Raw genomic sequence first — 24,075 nt, 5'->3', positions numbered from 1 at the left:
AGGCAGTTCAGTGGAGCTTGCTGTCCCCCTGCATTGCGTGTCAGTCACAGCCCAACCACCAGTAATCTGCAAGGGGCAGGGGCAGGAACCAGGGAGGAAATCTCACGATGCCCCCAGTGCATTTAATGGTTTTCGCAAAAAAGTAGCCACCCCATGAAAAGGTAAGGAATGGAATATAACATGACAGAAACAACTGTGTAAAGGAGCCCAATCTAATCCCATGATGAAACCAGATGGGGAAAGCCTCAGTATTGATGTGGGTTTCTCCACCCGTGCGATGAACTTCTCTGTTGGGGGTGATGGATGCTGGCGGGCCAGTATTTTTAGCAATTTGATAGCATTAACAGAGGGTGCTGATGCCTGACAGTAGATAGTGATAATGTGCAGACTGCAGAGACACAGAGATGCAGCCAGACAAAGGATCAAGCAATCTGCCAACCAGGCATAGCCTATCGCTTTGATGCCATTTCTACTAATCCATTTCTGATGGACCGTCCACTGACTTGATTGGTCTTGGTGTCAGGTTCTTTTCTAATCATTCTTCTACATCCTAGGACCAGCCTTCTCCAACCTGGTGCCCTCCAGATACTTTGGACTACAACCCCCAGCTGCCCCACTAAATGGTTGGTCATGATGGGAGTTGTAGTCAGAACATTTGGAGGCCACCAGTTGGGCAAAGCTGCTCTAGGCAGATGACAACCCATCTCCCATCATCAATTTAGGAGTTCTCTGCAGTTCCTATGTACTGCCTAGCTTTTAATGGAGGGAGCAGTACCCCTAATAAAAGACTTCCACTGTGAACTCTGCCAACTGTGTCCAGCCGCTGATCATGCTTTCTTGATCAATCCTCCTAGGGCCCTCTGAAATCCACACAATTTACGCATCTTAATTGGGTTGGGGATGGGAACATAAGAACATAAGAGAAGCCATGCTGGATCAGACCAAGGGTCCATCTAGTCCACCATTCTGTTCACACGGTGGCTGCCCAGCTGCCAATGGGAAACCCACCAGCAGGACATGAGTGCAACAGCACCCTCCTGCCCATGTTCCCCAGCAACTGGTGTACATAGGCATACTGCCTCTGATATTGGAGGTAGCACATAGCCATCAGGACTAAAAGCCATGGATAGCCTTCTCCTCCAGGAATTTGACCCCCTTTTAAAGCCATCCAAATTGGTGGCCATCACTATGTCTTGTGGTAGCAAATTCCATAGTTTAACTATGTGCTGTGTGAAGAAGTCCTTCCTTTTATCTGTCCTGAATCTCCCACCAACCAGCTTCATGGGATGACTCCGGGTTCTGGTATTTTGAGAGAGGGAGAAAAATGTTTGGAGTTGCTAGCTACAATTTTTTAAATGGCTGTGAACTCATCCCACGATTGCCCATACATATTAAGCACATATACTTCTCTATTAGATCGCATTTTCTACTGCTCAAAAGAGTTCTCACACACACACACACACACACACACACACTCACTTGTGGCAAATTGAAGTATCTGTAGAGCAGGAGAAGGCAGACTTCAAACCTGCAGGATATACTTCGTTTTATACTAGGACCCCAGTGTCTACCAAATGAAGACTGGTGCAAAACACAAGACACTTAGAAGTAGAGAATTCAGAGCCCAGGAATTTGTTTTGAGCACCAGAACTAAACAGCGCTCACAGCGCTTCCACACAAAAATCAATTCCTGGTTACCTCAAACTTTATTCATCTCAGCAGTATAATTTAGGGCAGAAGGGAAGTTATTTTGTGGCTGCTGTTGTTAACAGATTTGGAATCAGAAATCCTTGCCAGTTGGCTGCAAATCACGCGGAGATCTACCCAGAGATCCAGTTCTACCTTCTGACCTAGAAGAAAACCAGGGTGTTTAATTTCTCTTGCTCAATGGTGCCACTCTGTGGTGGAGGAGAGGCATAAGTGGGGTGAAAAATCTGCTGCTGGATATTGCTTACTGTTGGAGAAACAGCATCAAGGAACCTATTTTGTTTTCTTTGGATCCCAGACAAGTAAATAGGTGGCAAAATACTTAATTTATCCCCTCCCCTCCCGCAGTTCATGCTTTACTTTGTTTTGCATTTGTGCAGCTGATGGAAGGATGGAATCCAAGAGGAAGTCTCAGGAACAAAAGCAGAGTGCTTAAGCTCTTAACTTGAATAGGTGTTTTTTTCCAGTAGAAAAAGATTAAAGATAAAATTACTGGAAAAGATTCCAGTAGAAAAAGATTGTCTCTACATATTCAATAGAAAACAAGTATAGTGTGGCACAGAAAAACTGCAGAACATTACTATTCCATTCCAGAAGCTCCAGAATCTGGTAGTACAAATACAGCCATGTTTCTGCCTGACTTGGGTCACCAGTGAGACCACTCCAGGTAGCTCAAGAAGAGAGACTGTTGGGTAGCAGGATGGATGGTGAACAACAGAATCCCTATTCTGTCCTGGGTTAGTAGATATTCACACCATTGTAGAAACTAATAGAATACATTGTTGCAGTGCATGCAAATAACGGTTGTGCAGAAGACTGTGACATCCTGTGGTCTAGGCACCTCCATCATTTGGAACCCTTCTAATTCACCTTTCATTATTTCATATGTATTAAAGGTAAAGGTGTCCCCAACCAGTCATGTCCGACTCTAGTGTGCGGTGCTCATCCCCGTTTCTAAGCCGAAGAGCCAGCGCTGTCTGAAGACGCTTCCGTGGTCATGTGGCCGGCATGACTGAACACCGAGGTGCACGGAACGCTGTTCCCTTTCCCACCAAGGCGGTACCTATTTATCTATTTGCAATTTCTTGCTTTCGAACTGCTAGGCTGGCAGGAGCTGGGTCTGAAGACGGGAGCTCACTCCGTCACGCGGCACTCGGGTCTCGAACTGCTGTCCTGCCGACCTTCCGGTCTGCAGTTCAGCGTCTTAACGCTTTTTTCATTTCTATAGCACTTTTTAGGATGAGACATGCTTGACAGCAGTGATCTCATATATTACCACCTTCAAATCTAACTTCCGAGTCATGCTTTGGACCCAGCACTACAGACTGGGTGGCTGAGCTTTAAACAGAAATCCACCTCTCCCGCTGCAATTTTTAAAAAACAAAACAAAACTGTAGTTGGAAATCCCACCACCGTCTGCTCCCACACGGCCACAGGTAATGAGTGTTGTGTGAATCACAGTGGCATAATGTTATGAGCATCTATTCAACAGTGTCTGGGGCATCTCTGCAACACACACCATAAGCCTTTTCTCCTTCATACTGGCATTTTGAAGAGGTATCTTTTTTCTCTACCCACTCCCCAAAACATCTGGGTTACCAATCTCCATCAGAGGTGCATGTGGTGAGGACATGAGAGAGGGCCTTCTTGCTGGCTGCTCCCAAGCTGTACAACTCCCTGCTGAGGGAGGCCAGGCTGACTCCCTCTCTGCTGTCCTTCCGCCTGCAGGCAGAGATCTTTGTATTCAAGCAGGGCTTTGTCATGCAAGCTGGTCTGTTGGGTTGGATGCTGTTTTTATTGTTTTATTGCTGTGTTTTTAAATGGTGTTTTTAATGTATTTGATTTATTATTGTTTTAACCAAGTTTTTATTTTTAAAAATTTTGGTTCTTACGATTGTTAGCTGCTTTGTCCACCATTTTGGGGGGTGGAAAAGTAGGGCATAAATGGAATAAATTAATAAATAATAAATAAGTAAATGAATAAATAGCTACATATTAGGGTGGCCATGTGTCCTACTGTACAGAGGACAGTCCTCTGTTTGAAGGTGTCCTATTTGAAGGGCCATCCAGTCCAAAGATAAAAATAAAGAACCTTAATGGGGCCTTGAAATTGCCCATCAACACTTAGCACCTGAACAGCACACAGGTCACCTGGTCTGTTTCCCCCACTATGGTGAAATGCAGGGCCGGCCCTACCATGAGGCAGAGTGAGGCAGTCACCTCAGGCAAAAGATTTTGGGTGCCACAAAAGGGCAGCCAATTGTTAGTTATTTACTTTGTTATTATTGTATTTCTACTGGAAGGGATAGGGAGGGGTGCTTATGGGATGTTCTGCTTCATGTACCAAAATAACTTGGCTGGCTTTGGATACTATGAACCATAGGTGGTGGGGGGGCATTTGCTGCTCTGTGTCAGGCAGCAAAATGTTTGAGGTTGGCCCTGGTGAGATGTATTGTATTTCTATTTAAATTATAGTATTTTTTTTCTAAATTTGCATCTATTCATTAGCACAGGCAAATAATATGCAAATCTGTGCCCCCTGTTGCCCTCTTTCTTGGTGATGTGTACGTGGCCACCCTACATGTATCCCCCCAAACTCTCACAAAAACCATCCCCAGCAGCAATGCTACCAATCCCAATCACTTTCAATTCTTGAAAGTAATGAATAAGGCACCTACTGACAGGTACTTTCAGAGGGAAGGGGGGGGCGTCTTCTGCAAAGTCCCTAAGTCATTAGGCAAATACTGTTTATATCTTTTCAAGTTCACACACACATACACACACACACTCATGAGAACTAGAAACCTGCTTTTGGGAGGAGAAAAAAAAAAGATCATTCAGGCTGTCCTGTCAGATTGTAGCCAAGAAGATTCTGAGATATATTCCTTCATGTATAGCTCAAGAACAGCATTTAGGGTTAAAAAGGTGTCCCCAACCAGTCGTGTCCGACTCTAGGGTGCGGTGCTCATCCCCGTTTCTAAGCCGAAGAGCCAGCGCTGTCCGAAGACGCTTCCGTGGTCATGTGGCCGGCATGACTGAACACCGAGGTGCACGGAACGCTGTTACCTTTCCCGCCGAGGCGGTGCCTATTTATCTACTTGCAATTTCTTGCTTTCGAACTGCTAGGCTGGCAGGAGCTGGGACTGAAGACGGGAGCTCACTCCGTCACGCAGCACTCGGGTCTCGAACTGCTGTCCTGCCGACCCTCCAGTCTGCAGTTCAGCGTCTTAACCAGCCATTTATTTCCCCAGAAGCCACCCAAGCCCACGTCTCAAAAGCAGTAATCTCTTGTTCTTCTCTTTTTAGAGTAGAGAACTGATTGTCAAAAGTATTACATCCAAGTCACTTCCATAATTAAGCTGAAGCGGTGGGGGGGGGGGGACTCATCAGAAGCAAGTGAAATGCATCTAATCACCTCCACTTCCATTCAACAAGCTCCAGTTACACGCTGTTGTTTCCTTACAAGTGCACTCAAAACCCCAGCAAGTGCCTAACAAAAGATTTCCTCTCCTCTTTGGTGTCTGTTAAACAAGCTCTTTATTTACCAACCTGCATCTGCTTAGCAGTGGCAACAGGCCCCTTGCATTACCATAACAGTGGGATGGGATTTGGCCTGGCTACTCAGGCGAAAGCACCTCAACAACCCAGCGGATTGGCTCATTTTTTTAAAAAAAGAAGAAAAACAAAGAAGGAAGGAAATCAGGCACAAACATGAGAACTTCTTTAGTCGCTCTGCTGCTGGCCAAAGCCCAAGTGAGCAGCTGCAGGTACTGACGGAAGCTGTGCACAAGGGCATGCGCCAGTGCTCCAGAGTCACGACGGAACCAGAACTCTATGATGGGTTTTGCACTGATTCCAAGGAATATGTTTTGTTTGTTTTTAAGGGCACCGCCTGTTTTACCTTCTATGTAAAACAAAGACGGTTGTTCATTGCTGTGTGCTGGGAAGGACAGATTCATGGTGTGTCCTGAGAGTAAAAGAGACAACGCCAGATGAGGGCAATGGAAAAATTAGATTTATTTTGTTGTTTTGTCAAGTGGGGCCTGGGAGTGAAAAGAAGGGCAGGCTTCCAGGACTGAAGAGACGGACTAATTAGAAAATCATAAGCCACCGCCTCCCCCCTTCCTCACTGAGAAATAGTGTGTCTGTCCCTATTTAGAGATTCTCAGGCCATGTTTAACAAACTGATAATTGAAGCCCTTTTGACAAATGGCAGGGCAGCCCCCTGGGAGCTGTGGAAATGTCCGCTCCACCAGGATCCCACCAGCTGCTGACAATATACTGACAGGGAAAAGCAACACAATGCAACATGTACATCTCTTCAGAAGTCATACAGACCAGAGGAGGATTAGGATCAGGAAAGGGACGTCCAGGTTCTGTTGTTTGGGACTGGGGATGGGGCAGGGGGCAGGCTGATCTGGTTGCTAAAATTAATGGACAGTATCCAAGGTTCATGCTACTTAGAGCAGACCCTTTGAAATGAACAGCACTTAAGTTAAACTAACATTGGATACAGATCAGTGAGTGAAAAAAGAAGTTCAAATTATACTGTGTGTGCTGGAGGCCCAAGGGGGTGTCCCTTGCCTGAGCATGTGCTCTGAGGGCATCAGGAACCCTGAGAGCGGGCCAAATTGAGCTGAAATGTTAGGGGTAGACAGAGAAAATGAGACTGGTCATTAAAGTGGGCAGCTTGGTTCAATTCCATGCTCTGCTGCAAGTGAGTTTGCCACTTAGGGCACAATCCTATCGATTGCCCCCTCAATGATGGGAAGCCCCCAAACACAGAGGCTTCTAATCATCCAATGCAGGACAGGAGGAGCAGTGGAGGCGATCTTCACCTCCCTATCCTCCCGCCCTTCATTCTGTGCTAGATGGCCTTTTTTTGCTCATCTAGCAATGGCACTTTGAACAGGGAGAGAAAGAGGTTGGAGGAGGCTCAGGATAGCTCTATCCTGGCCTCTCTGGCCTCCTCTCCTCCCTGCCCACCGAAATGCCCCCTCTCCCCCCTCTCCAAAGTCCAGTTTCTGACCTCAGAGGGCAGCCAGCATGGTTCTCTCCATGCCAACCACGAGGGGGTGGGGAAGGAGGATCAGATCTCCGACTCCCCTTTCTGAGGTTGGATCACTGTCCCCAACCTTGGAGGGGTGATCCCCAGTACCCTGTGGCCCCTCAGACAATCTCTAGGGCCCATAGAATTGCTTCCTCAATCTGCCATGGGAACATTTGCCTTAGACCAGATCAGTTTATTTGTCCTTCTAGCCCAGTATTGTCTGCTCTGGCTGGCAGGAGTCCCAGGGTCTCAGGCATACAGAGGTCATTCCTGCCACCTGATCCTTTCGACCAGAGATGTTGGGGATTGAACCTGGGACCTTCTGCCTGCAAAGCAGGTGCCCCATCCCCTGGAGGGGGAGTAATGCCTCGAAGTGTGTAGCTTTCATGTGAGGACTACATACACACAGAAGACTCTCTCAGGTCCCAGCAGCAGCTTGGCTCACTCCTGGCCATCAGCCGTCATCCACCATGCATGCATGGGGATGTCGGAGGAATCTGTTTGGGCGGTGGCTCGTTCCCATGGACTTGGATCCATTTTCCACTATTTGGCCTGACTCGGTCTGCAGCGAGTTGGGCCAACTAGAGGATTTTCTGTGTTTTTTAAATTGTGCAAATTACACAAAGTATGACCGGAATTTGCACACATTACGCAAATTTGGGGTGGGGTTTGTGTAAATTTGGGCCACAATTTGTGCAAATCTCTGCACAAATCCTACCTCAGCACAAGAAAAATACACAAAAAGTCCCTGGAGTTCCTCTGTTCCTCACAAATGCAAGCTGAGTCAAGCATGCTGCAGAACTGCGTCGAGCCCAGAAAGGCCTGGATTTCTATGCATGAGCTCCACATATGAAGAAAGCTAAAGCACGTCCCCATGCACAAGTCATCCTCCCCATCGTGTTACAAACACTTCCTGTTTTGTTGCTCCCTCTCTGTGGAACCCCCGGCCTGTTGATGTCAGTCAGGCACTGGCACTATTTTGTTTTTGGTGCCCACTGGAGACATTTTTATTTAAACAAGCCTTCCCTGAGTGACCAGCCACAGTTTTAGATAACATAATCTGATTTTAAATATTTGATGTCTGCATTTTGATTCTTTTTTTGTCTTTCTTTCTTTTTATTGTTCACCACTTGAGGATCTTATTAGATACAGAGCAGTATATAAATCCTGTAAATAAAATAAAAATAAAAATATATTGTGTGGAAGAGCTGTATCAATCAGATCCGCTTTGTTTTAAAATGGAATGCCAGGACATTTTACTGTCTGTTTATTAGACATCCAAAGACTCTGGAAGTGTCAGATACCAATTCCTTCATATTCTAGACTCAGCCAAGAAATCACTCTTTCCTCCCTGGAGCGGAGGTGTTCACTGCAGCTTTTGTGGTGCTGTGAGAATAAGCAAAGCGGGGCAGTTAACAGGCAGGTCTCTGTCCAGCATATGGCAAGAGGGATGTGCTAAGCAGATTCGGAAAGCAATAAACTGTTCATTCCCACTGCCGTTTCTGTAAGGAGATGAAGCACTTTTCATCATTATCATTGGGAATGAGTGGAGCCAGGATGCCTGAATGAATGAATGAATGAATGAATATTAATAAATCTGCCTCCAGATAAGGACAAACTGTCCCTGTCAGGGGAAATTAGCCATAACCCATCTGTTTTGCATAAATATAATACAATATATTTCAAAAAGAAAGAAAAAATAAAGTTTTATTTTATTAGATTTTTAGACACTTTTCTCAAGAAAAAGTTACTGTCATCTTGATTTCCTAACCTTCTGTTGGGGGGGGGGGGATCCCTTCATACAGGTGACCTGCCACTCCTGGTTCAAGTGGAAATGACAAATAGAACTGGGTGTCAACAGCATATGATAGCATCTCACCTCAAAATTCTGGATGGCCTCTCCTTGCTGTTTCATATGGAGACAGAGATGAGAGAGAGAGAGAGAGAAGAATGGAATAGATACCTGTAGGACCCCACAAGAAAGTCCCCACAGGAAGGTTCAACAGTTTTTAAAAAGAGGGGAGGTGAACCTCAAAAAGTGCTGTGAAGCATCCCAGAGTTTTGCCTAACACATTTCGTGCCATTTATTTGTTATTAAAAAATACGTCTTCCATAGATTATGTCTTTTTCTACCCCCCACTTCCCCAAATAGGGGCCCTATATAGAACAAAGACCTCTAAGACAGAGCAAATGCACGAAGAAAGCAATTTTGTACGGACACAGAGTGTGATTACTCGAGGAAAACAAAAAGAAGGGAAGGACAAAGCATTCCACCTACACACCAGAGAAATGCAGGATGCGAGCCTGCCGGCAGGGCTGACATTCCAACAAGCTGAATCTTCAGTGGCAGCTCCTCCTCCTCCACTGCTCTTTCCTCTCCGTGAAAGACCCCTTTTCATGAAGCGTTATTTACTGTGCTTTCTCCTACATCTGCCCTCACTTCAAATCTCAAGGGCTGATTATGGGATGAGCCCAGGTTTATTTTATTTATTTCTTTATCTGTCGTATATCACCCTTTTCCAAAGAGCTCCTCCATTTTATTCTCACAACAACCTTGTGAGACAGGTTGGGCTGAGAGACAGTGACTGGCCCAAGGACATCCAGTACGTTTCGTGGCTGAGAGTGGATTTGAACCTGGGTCTCCACAATCCTAGTCCAACACTCTAACCCAACCTTCCCCCACTGGGTGCCCTCCAGATGTTTTTGACTGCAATTCCCGTCAGCCCTAGCCAGCATGGTCGATGGTCAGGGATGATAGGAGTTGTAGTCCAATGCATCTGAAGGGCACCAGGTTGGGGAAGGCTGCTTTAACCACTACACCACACTGGCTCATGTGGATTAAATGGGGAAAAGGGAAGGAAAGCAGCTCCAATGCTTGGACTGGCAGTACTTCAGACGCTGTTGTCTCTTGCTTGTCTTCTGAACAAGGAGTTCATTTGTCTTTAGGGGGACATGAAACCTGGGTGGAAGTCAGACTGAAATGGGTCTAGAGATCAGCTAGATTATCCAGGAGTGCCTGAAGCTTCTCATCCACATCCTGTTCGACTGCCCTGGATAGGAAAGGACGACTGGGCACAAGCCTGGGATTCCCGAATTCAGCTTTCCCCAATCTGGTTCCCTCCAAATGTATTGGACCACAACTCCCATCATCCCCAGCTAGAAGGAGGGGGTTTAAAGTACTGAAAATCTCAGGGCTTTCCTTAGCCAATCAATAGGTGATCAATGGGGATGTACAGCTTGTGTAAAATCTGTTCCATCTGCATTTTGCAGATTGTCAGACACCTTTTGTTCCATCGTCCACACTCACTGGCGGAATTGGATTTTTTTTTCATTGCGAAAATGCACAAATCCCCCCAAATGTGCATTTTCACGCTTTAGCCTATGGAGAAATGTGCATTTTTAGCCTTTTTTTTTTTTTAGTGCATTTTTCTATTACTAAATGTGCACAAAATTCCAGAAAGTTAGAAAAACAGCCCACAAGTCCCCAGAATCCACCTGACTAGGGAAAAGCCAGTCTGCTGCGGAATCTGTGGGTTGTAATCATAAAAATCTGAACACCTTTGATTCCTCTGTGAAGTCCTCTGACATCCCTAGTGATAGAACAGCGTTGCTTTGAGTAGCAGGGCCTGCCCAAGATATTTTGTTGCCTGAAGCAAAGAACAAGGTACCTCCACCCCACTCCATGGACAGAAGCTGACTAGGCTGACAGCTGAATCTTCCTTCAACGCTGATGATAGGACAGTGTCCTTTACCACACCCAGGGGCAACAGGCTTGTTTAAGTGGTACAGGACAAGCTATGTGGCACACACAACTCTGTCCTTCAACTGTGAGGAATGGGGGGGGGGCTCAGAAGGAACGGCACTGAGCTGCCACCTCTGCCCCCTAGCATCTGCCATGTGAGGTTGCAAGCTCTTACCCTTGGAGATCCAGTTCATGTCCGTTTGATGAAGTTGGGGCCCTAGTTCACCCAACCTTGGGTGTGTTGCCTCTTTATTTCTGGGTGCGGTTGCAAGCAGGAGATTTGAGTTGGGAATGAACAAGGCCTATGGACAATTATTAGGCCTATTATTATTAGGCCTATTATTATTAGTAGGCCTACAATTAGTAGGCCTATGGACTATTTTCTAACTCATGGTGAAATACGGAGAGAGGACTTGCTAAAGTCTGGTCCGAGACACCCCAGTTTAAAGGATCTCAGGAAGCAGATGATGGCAAAGGCCTCTGCTTGAGACCCCAGAGAGTTGCTACGGGTCAGAGCAGAGACAATACTGGGTGAGCTGGACAAAGATACCCTGAGCTGGTATAAGGCAGCTTCTTCTGTTGATTGGAAGGAGGCAAGTCCATCATAGTGACAGAAAGACAGGAGGTAGCTCTCCTCAGAAGGCAGGTAGTTCTGCTTTGAAAATTGAAGCCACCATGGACAAAAGCAAAAGGTGCATCCAATTAGAGAAGCCATTTGGAAATTTAGATGCTTACTTGAGTGCCATTCTATATATGTTGACTTGGAAGTAAGTCCTACTGAGTTCAATGGAGAGCCAGTGTGGTGTAGTGGTTAGAGTGTTGGACTAGGACTCAATTTTTAATGAGTTCTCCTATGTAAGCTTCAGCCTCCTTGGACACTAAGGAGACCTTGCTTCTAGTCCCCACTCTGCCATGAAGCTCACTTTGGGCCAGTCACAGACTCTCAGTCTAACCTACCTCACAGGGTTGTTGTGAGGATAAATGGAGAGGAGGATCATGTACACCACCTTGGGTCACTTGGAGGAAAAGCAGGATAATAACAACAACAACAACAACGGGGCTTACTCCCAGGTAAGTGGGTGTAGGATTACAGCAATAGTAAGAGCTGGAAGCTGCTGCCTGTAGTCCACTAATATACGTGCACTTTTATATGTGATTTAAGTTAAATAAAATAAATAAGAAAACTTAGGGTGCAATCCTATGCATGTTTAGACAGAAAAATGGCTGTCTAAAGCATGGCTAGCTGGGAGATGCTGGGAGTTGCAGGACATATTTTTGCCTAAACGTGCATAGGATTGAACCCTTAGATGTATAAACCCTGGCTTTGCACTGCCACCCACCTACTCAAGGTTATACAAGGCTGTACAACTTGCGAACCACCTAGCCAGAATTCAGGGCCCCCCGCCACCCCCCACGTCAGACACGGCATCCTACCAGAGGCTCCATAAACCTCCTTTAGTACAGTCACCTTTGACAAAAGAAGATGTGACGGGAGACTCAGTTGATTTGTAAACCTTTATTTAGAAATATCCTCAATATAGTCATTATATATATATATTTATTTATATATACATACACATTACAACAAATGTGTTTTCTAAAGAGCACATCACCTTGTGGGCTTTACAAAGGTAATAAGAATAAAAAGGTACCAGTTCTGGTTACTTAACTCCATTCTGCTGTAAAATGCAGAAAAAAGGCGCCAAAAAATGAATCCATCAAACAGTACAACACTGACCAAGAGTGCTGCTTCTTCAGAACCTAAACATTTGAGGGTGTGATATACACCAAGACACAGAGCAGGCAAGAGAGGCAGCATGATGGGAAAGTAGAGATGTACCATCCAAATCACGACTTAAAGTACACATCAACAGACCCCAGGTACACCTGTGCTAGGAGACTACAAACAGGCTGTGTTGCTGGAAAAGAATATGGATTGTACCATTCTCTCGTATGGATTAAAATAGGGGAAGTGTGTGTGTCTGTGTGTGTAGAAATTGTCTAGATTTTTAATGTTATTCTCCCCACCTCCCAGGCTGCACCAGCCATTACATACACAGAGAGATGATGTAAAACAGCCTTTCATTGATCCATAAATCCTCCCCCATCGAACCGGTACTACACAGATTGGTGTGCTTAACCAGGTCAGGTCAGCTGCTGGAGAGGCATTTTGGTGGGAGATTCATGGTAGTTTTGTACTCGTGCAGTCGTCCATAGTGTGAGCTACCACCTAATTCAGAAGGCCAAATGTTGTTAAAGGTCTCTACAAGCTTTCCCCAACCTGGTGCCTTCCAGCTGTGTTGGACTGCAAGTCCCATCATTCCCAGCCAGCATGGCCAATGGCTATGCTGGCTGAGAATGATGGAAGTTCCTGGCCATGCTGGCTGGGAATGATAGGCCATGCAGTCCAGCACTTCTTGACAGCACCAGATTGGAGGAGGCTGATCTATACTCATATCCTATTATATCCTATCATACCTGCATAGGAGAACAGGCGAAACGAACACTGCATATCCAGGTTTGCATTCATATGAAATGCAAAGCTGCTCACAGAGCTCCTTTGGCAGGATAGTATAAGGTCTGAAAGCAGTGGTGCTGTTAGGGCAGGACTTTGGAACAGACGTCCCAGGCTCTTTTCAGCAGAATGAGCAAGAGGGCCTCCAAATGCAGCAGGACCAGCTTTCCACTTTTTGAAGGAATCTACATTCCTGTCTCAAGTCCCCCTCCCCTGTAAGACCATTAAGTCCAGAGTCTAAAATTACTTAGCTGCACCACTGAACCTCTTTAATACAGTCTACTAATATAGTCCAGCTCTCTAACCAAGCCTTCCCCAAGCTTCTCCCAGATGGTTTAGACTATGATGTCCATCAGCCCCAGCCAGCATGACCCATGGTTGGGGATAATGGGAGTTGTAGTACAAAACATCTGGAGGGGGCCAGATTGAGGAAGGCTGCTCTGCTTGAACAACTTTGTGGAGCTGCTTCACATTTATTTTTCCTAAGTGACTGCCTTGAATTGGTGCATATGGAGGAGGGATGTGTGTTTGTGTCTGTGGTTACAGAAGGGGTAACTAGCCTGAAGCAACCAAGCATTAACCAAGCATAAGGGTTGGTCATGAGGTGTGCGGAAATTATTTTGAGAGTGCAAGATGTGGAACTAGATTATAGAACTCCTCCCTCATGCCAAGTACTATTTTTTGCCTATGATCTTGTGAAATCAGAATATCCCCATGGGATCTGGCAATCAAATAAGATCAGTTGATGAATTTAACTCTAAAGTGGAAGGAGTGGGGGTCTTTTGTACTTTATTAAATCTAGGTTAATCTTTCCCAAGACACATGGGCAGGCATATGGGTGAAGCCAATTCTAAATAAATCAAGCAGACCAGGTGGGCCCTATCAGAAGCAAGGTCTTTGAAAAGTAGCATTTTCAACCAAAAATACCTCTCTATATAAAATACTTCTCAACACATGTTAGCATACCCTTCTGTGAGAAAAGAAGTATGGAGGGTGACATTAATGGGCACAAGTGAGTGTGGGAAGAGACCAGAAGTTGGGATTTATTCCTAGTTGATCCATCTGGGATATAAAGTGGAAATCTAACCAAGCACAAACTGAAATAACCATACTTTGTTGTACCATTATGTTGATAATAAGTTAAAGAATGTGAAAGGCTATCAATCAAACAACTGTTCCCCCCCCCATACCAAAATATATCACATGAGAGAATTCAGCTTTGTGGATGGTATAGATGAAATAGCTTGTATAAATGTGGAACAATTCAGATTTAAATCTCACCTAAAATCTGGATCTAATTTTCAAGTGAGGAAGCATTTGTCGGAGACAGGCAATGCTTCCAGATGAGGCTTTTGTCATGCAATTGCCGTGCCTCATTCATGGAATTTTATGGAGGGTCCATCTTCAACCCTCCTGTGTCTTCCCTCCGCTCTTCTGTCTTTTTTCTTTCTACACACACACACACAAACAGTAAGGAAGAAAAGCTACACAGTGTTTTGATTGGTAGCGCTAGGAGCCCTTCATCTAGAAGCACCTGGGTACCACATTAGTTACTGTATTGGTGGAAAATATATGGTTAGTTGCTTTCATATAAGATGGCCATATTAGAAAGATAGGGGAAAGAATTTTAAAAACCAAGGATATATGATAGCTCTTGTGATCCTACAGTTGTTCTTTTGGGAAAATTGAAGGGTATCATGGAATAAACAGACATGCAGCAAGATCCTATGGATGCTTACTCACATGCTGATGATGTCCAATTAGTAACTGCAGAATTTCACATATCGCCCTCATGATTAAATTGACAAAACTATGTTTCAAGTTAGAGAAGGTGTGCAAGTCTATGATGACTTTATTACAAACTGGGCATTTCGGAAGGGGTTCTTTTTTGTGTGTGTAGTAAGTTTAGAGATTTTCATAAGTATTCTGAATTAGAACACTGCATGTAATTGAGCAGTAATGTCACTCAGCCTGATCCATCAATAGGTTCTGGGTGACAATCTCTGGATCAGGCCCACTTAGAACATACAGGTGTAGAGTAGCCCTTAGATTACCACTAACGTGACAGTGGTTGCCCAGGTGAATCATCTGGACCAGACATGGGCAGAGTTCAGGCTCATGGGACCTCTTTTGTTTTTTGCTAAAGCCCAAAGCCAACTGCACAATGGCAGCTCAGGTGAACCAATAATATACTGTACTTCGCCATACAATGGGATAGCCTGCATATAAAAGTACAGCTCTACATCTAAGTCAGTACAGATCAGGGATTTCAACACCCTAATTTGGGTGGCAGGGAGCCACGTTGCTGTTACCACTGTTAAACTATTGGGAGACACCCCCCCCAATACCCCTTGCTGATGTACTGCAAATTATCTGGAGTTCTACCTGGAGATCCTGATCTCCTTTCTTCCCATCCCAGTTCTGAACATTTTATTACCATTACAGTAATTATGGCTGCTAAGTTAAAGCATCACTCAATGGAGAGGAGTGCCTGAGGCACCTGTTTCCTCAGCAGCAGGGATGTGGAACATGTGGTCCTCCAGATGTGTTGGACTGCAACTCCCATCAGCACCAGCCAGCATTGCCAATGGTGAGGGATGATGGGAATTGTAGTTCATGAACATCTGGAGATCTACAGATACCCTATCCCTGCTCTACAGGCTGGCCAGGTATATGCTTGTCATACCATTCCCAGGGAACTGCTGTCTACTACACTAGGAGTTCTTAACTTTTTTGATGCCAAAAAAAGAGCGGCAGCATTATAAATCCACTGCAGACCTTGTGCAGAAATGCATTTCTCCTTCTCCCATACATATTGCTGGCAGTTCTATCAAAGCCAATCTTACCCTTTATTTAGGGATGGGCCACCCTATCTATGTCATAGCTTTCCTTGGCCAAAGGACTGGAGGGAAGTGCATCCAACTTCCCATTTGCCTGTAAAGAGTAAAGACAGAAAAACAAGAAAGCACAACTAGGGCTGGGCGAAAACATCCAAGACTTGGACTAACTGTGGTGGCTGCACAGAACCCCTAGGAAATGTGTTTAGGCTTGCAGCTTAAAAACCACTCTTTAGTGCTTTGCAATTAATTTAACCTGACCTTCAAATTCCATTTCCTGTCTATGGATTTTTCTGTCATTGCTTCCTACTAATAAAAAAAATGTTTGAAGGGAGACATTTAAAAGCAGCAGACAACAAACCATTTCTTCCACAGCAAACTCTCCACATAACTTTGGATGTTTATAGGACCACTGCATGAATGTGGGAAATTAATTTCTCTCTCTCTCTCTCTCTCTCTCTCACACACACACACACACACACTTCTTCTCTCTCTCTTTCATAGCTGTTTGCCCAAAAGGAAAATAGTTTAACTTGAACACAACCCCCACACATAAAAATCAGACATGGTCAGCATTATTATTTTTAAAACAACACCCTACTATGAAGCTGTTTGGATGCCCAAACAATTTTTCTTAATTAAAAAAATAAAGGAAAGAAAAAGCAAGACTAGGGCTGTAATCCAGGAGAGGAAAATCTTCCATATGTTTGCAAAGCTGTGTCCTTCGGAGCCAATAATGGATGCATGCACAGGATTCTGAATCATGTCTTGAACCTGTAAAACCTCTGTAGCTACACAGAACAGATAGCACAGCGGCAAACCTGGGAGCCTCAGACAATTAGGGGTCCCCAACGTGTAGGCTTGAGTGATACATACATTTGGAAATATGTTGCTTAACACATTCACACTTTAAATTTTTAGGTGTACATTTAAATCTGAGATCTGAGACACTTCGATCTCAGGTGCACACCTAAAACAAATGGACTGGGTAAAGTGGCCGTGAGAATTGTAAAGTTTTCCTGATTCTGCAATCTCTATACAAACAAGTGTTGGCTGTAACCCCCCAAACTCATACTAATCCTGAAATGGTATCATAGATGTCAATGGAGCTTCAATGAGACTGTGAGGAGTATAGTGGCTTGTGAATTGCGACCTCACAATGGCAAAAACGTTGGATCCAGTGTCTGAGCTTGACCAGGTGAAGCGGCATATAGAAAACAGCCGTGGGCAGAGGGTACCTGCTACAGGAAACACACAATCGCAGGGCTATATCGCACAGCCAAATGCAAGTTAGCTTGGATTGCATGCAGCTTCCCACAAGCATGATCCTCTGGGGCTTCTCCTCTATACAGCCCTGGACTGCCTGGCACAGAGTACTGTTGGCCATTGGCCAGCAGTGTTGTAGTGGGAAATTTTGAAGTGCAGGCGCTCCTCATGATATGCTTCCAAGGAACGTCCTAAAATCCAGGCAGCTGTGTTGATCCATATCAACAAAACAGTTCTAGTAGTTTTCATCTCTGCTAGGAGGAGGTCTTTTGTAAAGTGAATGGGTCTTAATTTCTCATTCAAGGCCAGGAAAAGGGAAAGGTTCCTCCTGTGCAAGCACCAGGTCATTGCTGACCAGGTCATTGCTGACCCCTAGAGGGATGCCGCTTGCGCTGGCGTTTTCATGGCAGACTATAGTGGGGTGGTTTGCCATTGCCTTCCCCAATCGTGACTACCTTTCCCCCAGCAAGCTGGGTACTCATTTTACCGACCCCGGAAGGATGGAAGGCTGAGTCAACCTGAGCCGGCTACCTGGGACCCGGCTTCCTCTGGGATCGAACTCAGGTCGTGGGGAGAGTTTCGGTTCCAGTACTGCCGCCTACCACTCTGTGCCACACGAGGCTCAAGGCCAAGCCATCCCAACATACTTTGCATTACAACAGGGAACAATATATTGTTGCTGGGAAAATTCACCCCCCACACACTACTGTGGGAATTGTAGCTAAGCTCAGAGGGAAAGGGGAGTCTGAGGGGGGCGGCAGAGGACGTCAGCATCTCTGCTAATAAAAAAAGCACCGACACTGCATCCCTGTGAGCCCTGCCTTGACTACACCTCTGTTTGCCAGCCTCTTGGATGCAGTAAGTACCCAACTTTGCTGACTGATGGCACCAGCCATAAACATGGATGTGCTCTTGTACAACCTCCACTTATTTCCATGGATCTCATGCAGGAGAAGTTCCTGGTAGATTGTGCCCCATATCTTTTACATAAGCAGATCCAAACAAGTCAAAGTGCATAACTGAAACACTGTTTATATACCAGTTTTCTATATAAATATACACGCACGCACACACAATTTCTCATCGCACTTGTCTCAGGAAAAATAAAAGCAGGGGGATCCCAAGAAGACAACTCCAAGAAAACACTGTTGCTCACCCTTGTCAGAAGAAAACATCACTGTGATGAGGTGTCAGAAGTTGAGATACAAACCCCCCACTGGGGTACCTTTTTAGTTCAGCAGATACTGCATGTTGGAATTAAACAAAAAGAATTCCACATCATAAATACAAGACCTCAAACAATCCAAAGTTGGGCTAGATTTATAATAAAAAAAGAAGGAGAGGAGGAGGACGAGGAGCGGGGGGGGGGGGAACCAAACAAACCCACAACACAAAGTCAACTGTTCCTTCGCAAGGGGTATTTCCTTTCTTCCTTAAAAAGGCAACGCTCTTGAGTGAAGGCAGACAAGTTGCATAAATTTCCTCAAAGTGAACTGGAGAAAAAACCACCACGCTGCATGAAGGATTTTTAAGGGCTTCTCTCACCACGTATGTAAACACATTATGGAAGATGCTTGGGTTTGAATGGCTGAAAGGAGGGTGGGTGACACATCAGCAATCTGCAGAAGGGTGGAGTAGCCGTCTGATCTTTTGTAAACCTTGTAAGAAGGCAAGAAAAGCTGCCTGCATTTTATATCCCTCCAATGTTAAGGGGCACAGTGATGGCAAGGCAACCTTTCACCAGTGACCTAAGCAATAAAGATGCACTTGATGTTATCCGGCTAGTCTTTCTCATCCTGCTATTCATTCCTGTCCTTTCTCAACTTCTTCAGGTTGAAAGGAGAACTTATGAAGTACCCATTTCTTTCTTTCTTTCTTTCTTTCTAGATGAGGAGGAGGAGGGGGAGGACATGCATAAATTCCAAATACCAGGTATTCACAGGCTTGCCTGCACCTCTTTGTAGGTTCATCATCGCTGTGCATTGCTTTCTATGGGAAGAATGGAATGGTGGAGACCTCTTGTGTGCTTAGGATCTAATGTCTCGTGCTCTTCTGTGAAACTGTCTGGGCTTCCTGCTCCATCTAATGAGCTTCCACAGCTCGAGTTTGGGGACAACAGGTCCTGAAGAAGGTCTTCTTGCACTATGCCAGTATCTTTGCTGACTTTACCCCTTTGGTTCCCTTCTTCTTCCTGGTCATTGAGCAGCTTGGCCAAGAAATTGATGTATTTCATAGCCAGACGTAAGATTTCGTTCTTGCTCAGCTTTTTGTCAGGTGGGTGAGTTGGAATGAGCTTCCGGAGCTCAGCAAATGCCCCATTGACGTTCTGCTGCCTCCACCTCTCGCGGCTATTTGTAAATATTCGACGGACCACCTTTGTATGCGGACCTAAAAATGAAAAGAAATGCTCAGGAAATTATATATATTTATATAGAGACACTGAGGGCTTTTCTACACAAGGCATTTATCATGTGGTCATTCCTTACTCATGGTTGTTTATGGGTTCTTTAGATGATGTCATGACCCTCCCATTTTGCTTCTGTGTCTAACCAGCACTTTCGGTGAGTTTTTTTAGAGCAAGGGCAATGCTACATTTAATTGTGAATGCAAAAGAAAATACAATATTTACACTATTCCACTATACCACAGTGCCACCTAAAGGTTATGCAGTGAAAAAGCAGTTAAGGAAATGCTCTTTGTGTAATGCTCACATCTCAATTCTGTGACGAAACCAAAAATAGATACAGCAAATTAACATGTAGAAAAGCTCTGAATCAAATGGCTCGTTTAAAAAAAAAAGTGGCATACAAACTGTAAATATCTTAGCAGAACTACCCTGGCATTCAGAGATGGCATATGTGCAGCGAGGTAATTTTAGACCCTGGACTTACTGTTCTTTTGGGGCTCCCTTTTAGATGGCCCATGTGTCTTACCTCAGTTGTGAGACAAACAACTAACATTTCACACACACACCCCATCACTATTCTGTGCGTTACAGCTGCTTCTACAGTCCTTATATGTTAGAACAACAACAACAACAACAAAGCTGTTTGCCAATGCTGTTTTAAAAAAAACAATTTGGGCATGTGTAGCTTTGCATTTCAAACTCACTTAAGTCATAGCACCATCATGACTACAGAAATAAAATGGAGTATACTTCTGCTGCCCTCATCACCTGCCACTCTCTGAGTAGTCACTGGGGCCCACCTGGACTGTGGGGCCCTGGATATACCTTAGCACCAACAGGAGATTAAAAAAGACAGATGCCCAGTTCCTTCTTCCCATAATATGTGGGGCAGGCTACAGTCAGCCCTAGCCTGCAGGGGCTTTGCATATTCTATCTATCTTTCTGGTAGAACAGCAAAACCTCCCACAATGCAACTTGGCTGGCTAGTAATCAGAGCATCTGTAAGAGTAAGGAACATTCATATTGTAGGAGACAGAAATAGGCAACAACGGTGCTGCTTCACTATCATCATGTTGTAGAAAGAGAACCTAGATTGTAAAGCTTTGCCCAAACACCATTTTAAACTTGAGCTTTGCCCAGGGATGTATGGATTTTGTAAAGTCTGTTCTGTCTGTGTTTTGCGGATTGTCAGATGCCTTTTGTTCCATCATCTGCTCATTGATGGAATTGGATTTTTTCCAATTTCCTGCATTTGCACAAATCCACACTTGCAAAAATGCATACTTGCAAAATGCGCAAATCCCCCTCCAAATGTGCAAAAAAACCCCAACCATATGCATTTTCGTGATTTAGCATATGGGGGAAATGTACATTTTTGACTGGTGTTTTATTTTATGTATTTTCTACAACTAAATTTGCATAATACTCTGGAGAGTAAAAAATTTGGTCTGCGAGTCTACAGAATCCATGCAGCTCAGAAAAAGCCAGTCCACTGAGCAATCCGTGGGTCATAGAAAACTGAACTCATTTGATTCCATTGTGGATTTCTCTGACATCCCTTTGTTGTTGTTGTTCAGTCATTCAGTCGCGTTCAACTCTTCGTGACCCCGTGGACCATAGCACGCCAGGCCTTCCTGTCCTGCGCTCTCTCCCGGAGTGTGCTCAAGTCCATATTCATTGCATCGGTGATGCTCTCTAGCCATCTCATCCTCTGCCGTCCCCTTCTCCTTTTGCCCTCAGTCTTTCCCAGCATCATGTGTAGGGAGAGTAATTGGGGGCGAGGGGGGAAATTTCACCAAATTTCTCCAGGAAAATGAAAAATTCACCAACAGTTTCCCACAGGTAGGGCTTACCACAGGCAGGGGATCTAGCATGGCTTCTTTCTTTGTTTCCTTTTTGTCCTTTCTGCTGCCACTGCAAATGGAGACAGCGGCACATGTGTTGGCAGATTGGTCACCTTTTTGCACCTTTCACCATGTTCCATACCTAGTGCACTGAAGGGCATAGTGTGGGGGTGAAGGGGGCCGCCACATAAATGGTGGTGAAAATTTGGCAGTGGCCAGGAGTGGAGTGTGTGTATATATTTTTTTTTCCTTTCTATTATACATCTCTCCATTGCTCTGCAGCCTCCCAGGCTGCCTGCACTTCCTGATCCCTATGTCCTATGAGAGGAGCTACCTCATGATGTCTTCCTCTGGGTTGTAAATAGGCTGACCATACATACCGTTTTAAATGGGATGGTACCGTTTTTTTCATATTTCCCGACTTTCCCGTCGTTTTAATATCAATGTCAATTTTGTCCTGTTTTTTATTTTTTGTAAAAAAAAACCCGAATGTGTTTATCATAAGGCTCTATGCTAATCAGTGCGTGCAGTAAAACTACTAGTGTGACGAAAGAGGAAGCTCCATTTACTTTATCCAGTCAGGGCCAGGCTTCTTGAGCTAGCGACGATCAGACGCCGCCCCCTGGCTTGTCTGCAGTGGTGGGGAATTCAAAAGGCGGTCGCTAAGCCCCATTCAGCGTGTGGGAGCCAGGAAGGGGAGTCTTACTGTTATTTCTACCAACATTCCGCCCACAGAGATTCTTTCTGCCCTACATTCAGTTTAATTTGGACTTTTCAGACTCATATTTCGGTTCAACAGGCTGTTAGCTATTTTTTTTATTACAGCAGACCTCTCCGGTGGGACATTAGCATATACCAGCTTGTGATAGCAGAATGTTACAATAACCCCGTCCCGTTTTTGTCATCCCAATATCCCGTTTTTGTCTCAAGGAAATATGGTCAGCCTAGTTTTAAATGAAGTGCGGGAAGCTGAGTAGGCTGTAGGCTGCTGGAGAGTTGAGTGTGCAATGAAAGACAGGCCATTAACACACACTCCCTGGCCACCTCATAAATGAGGTAAGCACAAGGTTCCTGAACCCAACCCATGAGAATTTCTCTGAAATGTTCTACTCCACTGCATTTCTTTCCAAAAGCATTTTTTTTCTATAAAATTGAACTAGAATGATTGGGGGGGGGGGAGTGGAAGCACCATTTTAAACCAGATGTTCTTATTATCCATTGATAAAAGATATATACAAAGCAGTTCACACTGCTGCCTGTATACTTTTCTTGTTTCTCTTTAAAACAATACAAAGGGTTTGTCTTTTGGGAGCAGTACAGTCTATTGGAAAGGAGTCCCATTGCTTGTACTGGGAATAAGGGAATAATACCCTTATTCCCAGGCCATTTAAGAGCTGTGATAACAATCTTTAAAACATTGGGTTGGATCCAAAGGTGCTCAAGTGTAATCAGAAAGGCCCTCACACTCATGCAACCTGCTCCTCCAATTCTGCTGACTCCCTCCTCCTGCTGCACCCAATCTCATGCCATGCCAGAAGATCCTTGGACCTCAGGGGCAGATTTTTAGTGGGATGCAGAGGGATGCAATGGAGAGGAGGCAGGAAAGCCCTGTTGTGTGATCTAATCCATTATGGCTTTCAGGCAAGCTACTGTCTTCCTGGTAGGCAGATCGCCATCCGCCTCCTTAATGTGACCAACAGGAACCATTGTTGACAGATTCTCAGCAAAGGCCGGAGATCAGATGTCCCTGGAAACCGATTTTCCTATCTGTTGTCTGTTTAGTTGCAGATATTTTGGTGTGTTTATTCCTAGTACTACCTAGTACTACTAATGCAGGAGAGGTAGGATTGGGATTGAAATCTTTATGCCTAAAATAGTATGCAAATTCATATCCTCTGCAGCGGGGTGAGCCACATGTGGCCCTCCAGATGTTTTGGCCTGCAGTTCCCATCAGCCCTAGCCAGCAAAGCCAAGGGTGAGGAATCGTGCAAGTTGTAGGCCAAAACTTCTGGAGGGCCACAAGTTGCTCACCCCTGTACTACAGCCACCAAGCAGCATTACATCACAATACTGGAGAGCCCAACATGGTTCCCATGGACACCAGTGTGCCCACGGACATCTCCCTTAGTGCTCGCCAGGCTTCCTGACTCTCCTGATTTTTAAAAAATGTGTTTAAGATTTTAAAAATTAAAATATATATTTTTTAAACTGGGAGGCTGTCATGCTGTAAAACAAAGCACCAGCCTCCAGCGCCATCTTTATTTCCAAAATGTATTCTTAGACAATAAAAATGGCAGGCAGCTGCAACCCGGTGCTTTGTTTTGAAGTTCCCCCAGCCACCCAGAAAGAAGAAAAGAAAAGGGTAATCTATAGGCTAAAGGGGAGAGCCAAGGGGGTGTTTTGTCTGTGCTGCATATGTGTGTATATTGCCTATGTGCGTGGGGTTTTTTTTCTGGTGTGGGTTTCTATGGTTGGTTGGTTGGTTGGTTGGTTGGTTTTGCCTGTCTTTGGGTTGGGGGATTTTTTGACTTGAGTTAGTGGTTTGCCTGGGTTGTGTCTGTGTGTGTATGTTTGTGTTTCTCTGAGCATCACCTGTTTGCCTTCTATGAAATGCACTGTGCTTTGTGGGAGCAAATATGTGGCCTGGTATTTGGGGCACAGACCTGACCTCTGCCTTCCTCTCAGTTTCTTGGCCAAGTCTCTGAGA

At 44.9% G+C, this 24,075-nt stretch overlaps 1 protein-coding gene across 1 annotated transcript in view; it reads right to left on the bottom strand.

The window, feature by feature from the left end:
- Window positions 1-12,014: 12,014 nt before the first annotated feature.
- Window positions 12,015-24,075, bottom strand: part of TAL1 (TAL bHLH transcription factor 1, erythroid differentiation factor) — a 31,334-nt gene continuing 19,273 nt past the window's right edge. The window contains exon 4 of the mRNA XM_084852574.1: window positions 12,015-19,505. Coding sequence (XP_084708700.1) covers window positions 19,087-19,505 — 419 coding nt within the window. The 3' untranslated portion in view covers window positions 12,015-19,086. The remainder of the gene's footprint in view (window positions 19,506-24,075) is intronic.

The sequence above is a fragment of the Heloderma suspectum genome, chromosome 4 (assembly GCF_057233095.1).
Source record: "Heloderma suspectum isolate Gila_16-S chromosome 4, 16-S_ref, whole genome shotgun sequence".
In the NCBI taxonomy this organism is placed as follows: domain Eukaryota; kingdom Metazoa; phylum Chordata; class Lepidosauria; order Squamata; family Helodermatidae; genus Heloderma; species Heloderma suspectum.
This window is presented reverse-complemented; position numbering and strand designations above follow the sequence as displayed.